Below are 6,965 nucleotides of genomic sequence, written 5' to 3'. Positions count from 1 at the left end.
AAGAATAGGGTTTACAACTACCGGTATAAGGGTAGAAAAACCACAAACTCCTCTAGGGATAAAATGAATGATTACTAATTACTGAGCAATTATTCATTTATCACGGGGGAAGCAAAGGAAACAGTCACAAGATGCCAATTTAGGATCAAACCAAAGAGGCGAACTGAATCAAGACTCGTCCTAATGAGGATATAACTCAATAAGGGAACCCATCCCAATATATGTGTTGGGAAGGAACAGAAACAACCATCATTCGCGAGGATATAACTCGGTGGGGAATGTGGAAGAAAGGATAGACGCTTTCTGCCTATGGAGCTGACTCTATATGAAGAGATCAGACACACACATCTGCTTGGGGAGATATATATCACCAAATAGCAGGAGATAACAAACAACGATATATGGCAAAGAATGCAACGTGAATATCTGAATGTTAAGATTATGCATGCATTATGCGTGATTTATGTTTGATGAATGCTGACAAATATACATATCTAACACAAACAGGTCCAGGAATTAACCATCCGGTACTACATCTCAAGAGAGAAAGCCAGCATCACCGGAGAATATCCAATCTGCCAGGGATCAAGGATACCAGAAAACAACAATATCTCTGCAGGGGAGGAATCATCACAGATAAAGTCCACCATACCAAAAACTCTATTGGGGATCTATCCGAGGAAAAGAAGGAATTCTGGGGACTGATCACCAAAAAATCGAATCTTCCAGAGAGGACACATCTGTTGAGGAGGAGAAATCACTGCTCTGCTGAAGGGAGGGGAGGTGAACAAGTGCTCTACTCGGTGGACTGCACCACAATAATATTCTGGAGGAAGAGGATACAGTCATGCCAGGAATATAAACAAATGTCTTGCCCTGTTGGAGATCATACCACCCTTGGGAGAGCACTGAGGATCTCTTAAGTATCCTTTCATCATTGTGAATGTTCACTTTGTTTTAAAAACAATTTATGAAAAATTTATTCGTTTAAAACAATGATATTTTCTCAATTAAAACATGCAAAACATTTGTTGAATGGAAATAAATAAGAGTGCAAATAATTGGATAAAAGGCTCAAATTTATTTGATGGAATGGTAGTCTGCAAATGGTAAGACTCCATAGATCTTTACAAATTTGAAATTGGTGATATATATTGGAAAAGGGCTACATTGAACATAATGACCGTTTCTCCACCATTTCTGAATCCGATGTATTTGAAGCTTCGGTTGATGATGATTGAGCGAGAATCTTTGACAAACGACCGTTGTAGAAAAAGAATCTTGTCCGGATGCAGTTACTTGCCAAATCCCTAATTTTTGCCTAGATTGCCCCAGGATGAGGTGCTCAATCTAGCGGGATACATATATTCATTTTTTATGTCTCTAACTTTTGCCTGGATCGCCCTTTCGGGTTTTCAATCCATCGAGACGCTCATTTTTGCCTAAGTCGCCCTTTCGGGTTTTCAACTTAGCGAGCTATTCTGTTTTTATTTTTAGGCGAAGTATTTCTTGACTGCATCTGAATTCACAGGACGAGTGAAATCCTTCCCATCCATAGTTGTAAGTATCAAAGCGCCGCCTGAAAAGGCTCTCTTAACAAAATATGGCCCTTCATAGTTTGGAGTCCACTTGCCCCTGGAATCGGGCGCGAAAGACAAAACTTTCTTGAGCACAAGGTCCCCTTCTCGGAACACACGAGGCTTGACCTTCTTATCAAAAGCTTTCTTCATTCTCTGCTGATATAACTGGCCATGGCACATGGCAGTCAATCTCTTCTCTTCAATCAAATTCAGTTGGTCATAACGACTCTGAACCCATTCAGCATCAGTCAACTTGGCTTCCATCAAAACTCTTATTGATGGGATCTCCACCTCTACTGGGAGTACAACCTCCATGCCATAAACAAGGGAGAAAGGGGTTGCCCCGGTTGAAGTGCAGACAGATGTACGATATCCATGTAAAGCAAATGGCAGCATCTCATGCCAATCCTTGTACGTAACCACCATCTTCTGGATAATCTTCTTGATGTTCTTATTAGCAGCTTCAACAACCTCATTCATCTTTGGTCTATAAGGAGAAGAATTGTGATGCGCTATCTTGAACTCACTACACAACTCTTTCATCATCTTGTTGTTCAAATTAGATCCATTATCAGTAATGATCTTATCTGGCACACCATAACGGCATATGAGTTGATTCTTGATAAACTTCACAACCACCTGCCTGGTCACATTTGCATACGATGTCGCTTTAACCCACTTGGTGAAGTAATCGATTGCTACGAGAATGAATCGGTGTCCATTGGACGCTTTTGGCTCTATCATGCCAATCATGTCAATTCCCCACATGGAGAAGGGCCATGGTGATGAAATCACGTTCAGAAGCGTCGGGGGAATATGAATCTTATCTGCATAAATCTGACACTTATGACATTTCTTCACATATTTGCAGCAGTCAGACTCCATTATCAGCCAATAGTAGCTTGCTCTTAACATCTTTCTAGCCATGGCATGTCCATTGGAATGAGTACCAAATGAACCTTCATGAACTTCAGTCATCAACAGGTCTGCTTCGTGTCTATCCACGCATCTGAGCAGAACCATGTCAAAATTTCTCTTATAAAGCACTTCGCCATTGAGGTAGAAACTGCCAGATAATCTCCTCAAAGTCTTCCTATCTTTCACAGATGCCCCAGGTGGGTAAATCTGGCCCTGAAGGAAACACTTGATATCATAATACCAAGGCTTATCATCTTTAACTTCTTCAACTGCAAACACATGAGCTGGTCTGTCCAAGCGCATCACTGTGATATTGGGAACTTCATTCCATAGTTTGACCATAATCATCGAAGCAAGTGTAGCAAGAGCATCTGCCATCTGATTCTCATCTCGAGGGATATGATGGAAGTCAACCTCAGTAAAGAACGTTGAAATCCTCCTTGCATAATCTCTATAGGGGATGAGACCAGGTTGATTCGTCTCCCACTCACCCTTAATCTGATTAACAACGAGGGCCGAATCACCATAAACATCAAGATGCTTGATCCTAAGATCAATGCATTCCTCCAATCCCATAATACAGGCCTCATACTCTGCCATATTATTTGTGCATTTGAAAGTTAGCCTTGCTGTAAAAGGAATATGTGTGCCCTGAGGGGTGATGATTACTGCCCCAATACCATTCCCATATTGATTTACAGCGCCATCAAATACCATACTCCATCTGGAACCAGGCTCTGGCCCTTCATCAAGTCTAGGCTCATCACAATCTTTCATTTTCAAATACAGAATCTCCTCATCCGGGAAGTCATACTGAACTGACTGATAATCCTCGATCGGCTGGTGTGCCAAGTGGTCAGCCAAGATACTACCTTTGATAGCTTTTTGAGCTCGATACTCAATATCATACTCAGACCACAACATCTGCCAACGGACAATCCTCCCAGTTAAAGCAGGCTTCTCAAATATGTACTTGATTGGATCCATTCTGGATATCAACCAAGTTGTATGATTTATCATATACTGGCGTAAGCGCTTAGCAGCCCAAGCCAAAGCACAACATGTTTTCTCAAGCATTGAGTATCGAGACTCACAATCAGTGAACTTCTTACTCAGGTAGTAAATAGCATACTCTTTCTTTCCTGATTCATCTTGCTGACCCAGGACACAACCCATCGAATCTTCAAGAACAATCAGATACATAATCAAGGGTCTCCCTTCCACAGGCGGAGACAGAATCGGAGGCTCAGACAAATACTCTTTAATACTGTCAAAAGCTTTCTGGCAATCCTCGGTCCAATCATGGGACTGATCTTTCCGAAGGAGCTTGAATATCGGCGCACATGTGGCAGTCATGTGGGATATAAATCTGGAAATGTAATTCAAGCGGCCAAGAAAACCTCGGACTTGCTTTTCAGTTTTGGGCGCAGGCATCTCTTGTATTGCTTTGACCTTTGCAGGATCAACCTCAATACCTCTCTCACTGACGATAAATCCCAATAACTTGCCAAAACGGACTCCAAATGTACACTTGTTGGGATTCAGACGAAGCTTAAACTTCCTCAAACGCTGGAAAAGCTTCAACAGGTGCTCTACATGTTCAACTTCCGTTCTTGACTTAGCGATCATATCATCAACATATACCTCAATCTCCTTGTGCATCATATCATGAAACAAGGTAGTCATAGCTCGTTGATACGTGGCTCCAGCGTTCTTCAAACCGAAGGGCATCACTCGATAACAGAATGTTCCCTAAGGTGTGATGAATGTTGTCTTCTCCATATCCTCGGGTGCCATCTTAATCTGGTTATATCCGGAAAATCCATCCATAAATGAGAAGACATTGAATTTAGCTGTATTGTCTACCAACATATCAATGTGTGGTAGAGGGAAATCATCTTTCGGACTAGCTTTGTTCAAGTCTCTATAGTCCACACACATCCAGACTTTTCCATCTTTCTTAGGAACGGGCACAATATTGGCCACCCATTGAGGATATGTAGAAGTCACCAGACACACCGCATCAATTTGCTTCTGAACTTCTTCTTTAATCTTCACTGCCATATCGGGATGAGTTCTTCTGAGCTTCTGCTTCACAGGCACGCACTCAGGCTTCAAAGGCAGGAAATGTTGCACAATATCAGTATCTAGACCAGGCATGTCTTCATAAGACCAGGCGAAGACATCGACTTATTCTCGTAGCAATTCAATCAACCCCTTCTTAACAGATTCTTCCAGGAGCGCCCCGATCTTTATCTCTCGCACACAATCTTCAGACCCCAAGTTGACTGTTTCCAGATTCTCAAGATGTGGCTGAATGATCTTCTCTTCGTGCTCAAGCAGACGGGTGATCTCATCAGGAATCTCTTCAACATCATCTTCCTCTGCCTCAAATACAGGGAATTCAAAATTGGGAGATGGCGTTGGATCATTATGTTCAATGGGTTTAGAAATCAACCTGCATAATGATTTTGGATATGAAAAGCTTTAGAATTCAAACAAGGCAAATCATTATGCAGATGAAAAGATTGATTTTATTCTTTTTTAGGGTTTTATGTGATCACCAATTTCATGCAAAAAGCAAAAAGGGAAAATAAATTGGAAAAACAAACATTTAACATGAATTTATTGAATGAAAATATCATTGTATTTATGTTGCCAACAATGTCATCACTCCTCCTTTTGGCATGGGAGAAGTGCTTTTAAACAAAGTGATCATTACGTTGACTTGTGGATAACTGTAGGAATATCCACAGCGACCCAATTGTTGCAGATCCCTCCAGGGATAACAAAATTGCCAGAGTCCTCTGCATCCTCTTCCAAGACAGCAGCAGCTTCCTCATCCTGACCAGTATGGATAAAACCTCCACTCTTGAATAATCCTTTCTCGTTGAAAACCCCAGAAGAAAAGCCAATGCCAGCCCGGGATTTGTTGTCTTCTAGCTCGATCATTTTTCCTAAACCAGCAGTTGCACCACATTCGATGGCCAACTTTGCATCTTTATAGGAAGCAAATGAAGGAGTTCTCTTCTCAACAGGCTCAGCTATGGATAAAGCTTGGAAAGGAGTTCCAACTTCATCCTCAACATCTATGTATGAGAAGGAAGACAAATGGCTAACCAGGAGAGCCTTTTCTCCCCCTACCACTACCAGTTTCTTATTCTTCTCAAATTTCAGCTTCTGGTGTAGGGTGGATGTCACGGTGCCAGCCTCGTGAATCCATGGTCTGCCTAAGAGACAGCTATAGGATGGGTGAATGTCCATAACCTGGAAGGTAATTTGGAAATCACTTGGTCCAATCTTGATTGGGAGATCAACTTCCCCAATCACAGTCTTACGTGACCCATCAAAAGCTTTCATAACTACTCCACTCTGCCTCATGGGAGGCCCTTGATACGATAGTCTTGAAAGAGTGGACTTCGGAAATACATTCAGGGATGACCCAGTGTCTACCAACACATTGGACATGGCGTCGTCCTTACAGTTCATGGAGATGTGTAATGCCAAGTTGTGGTCTCTTCCCTCCTCAGGGAGATCAGAGTCACAGAAACTCAAATTGTTACAAGCAGTAATGTTTGCAACAATACTATCGAATTATTCTATCGTGACATCATGAGCTACATATGCCACATCCAAAACTTTCTGCAGAGCCTCTCTATGTGGTTCTGAATTCAGAAGTAATGATAACACGGATATTTTGGATGGCGTTTGTAGAAGTTGGTCTACAACATTGTACTCACTCTTCTTGATGAGCTTCAGCATCTCATCACAGTCTTCTTTCACATTGCCATTCGGGCCAACAGAAGCAGGAGTTAACAATGTAGAGGAGGGTTTAACAACAAGTGTCGGCTTTGGAGAATTCACCGTATTCCCAATCGGACGTTCAACAAAATCAGCATTAACTTGGGGCCTGGGCGGTGCTGACAATACACGACCACTGCGGGTCAGCCCACTTACATCAGCAATATTTACAACAGAGGAGGATGGCAAAGGCACTTCTTTCTCTCCTTCTACAGCAATAGCATTGTAACGGAAGGGAATTGCTTTTTCGGAAGAATAAGGCACTGGACCGGCAGGCTTAATGATAAGAGCAGGGGAAACCTTCTGCTTGCTACCATCGTATTTTATGATAACAGGCTCGGGTATCCGGAATACTGGGGAAATTACGTTGACCTCTGGTTCATCTTCGTCAACATTCCTATTTTGAAGGATCTCAATAACTCCTTCATCCAGCATTTCCTGAAGATCCTTGCGCACCTGGAGACAACCAAATTGGTTAACAGAGCAGACTTGACACCTATCATGGTCATGCTCATAGTGATTGTAATCACACAGTAAATGGTGCAACTCAACCAGGGACTGTCGAATATGACTGACATATTTGACCTTGTATTTGCCAGGGCAATCCTGGACCATGTTAACAGATTTCCCATGCTCGGGCAATGGGTTCTTCTTCATGTTAGGACC

At 42.2% G+C, this 6,965-nt stretch overlaps 1 protein-coding gene across 1 annotated transcript; it reads right to left on the bottom strand.

Annotated features, from left to right (window-relative positions):
- Window positions 1–796: 796 nt before the first annotated feature.
- Window positions 797–3,785, bottom strand: LOC127104305 (uncharacterized; the record flags this gene model as incomplete). The annotated part of the gene is made up of 2 exons (XM_051041495.1): window positions 797–826; window positions 2,571–3,785. Coding segments are annotated over 2 exons (1,245 nt in total), but the record flags the coding sequence as incomplete, so codon positions are not given.
- Between the last annotated feature and the right edge of the window lie 3,180 nt (window positions 3,786–6,965).

The sequence above is a fragment of the Lathyrus oleraceus genome, chromosome 7 (assembly GCF_024323335.1).
Source record: "Lathyrus oleraceus cultivar Zhongwan6 chromosome 7, CAAS_Psat_ZW6_1.0, whole genome shotgun sequence".
NCBI classification, from domain to species: domain Eukaryota; kingdom Viridiplantae; phylum Streptophyta; class Magnoliopsida; order Fabales; family Fabaceae; genus Lathyrus; species Lathyrus oleraceus.
The sequence above is the reverse complement of the archived record's forward strand: the minus strand, read 5'-3'. Positions and strand labels throughout refer to the sequence as shown.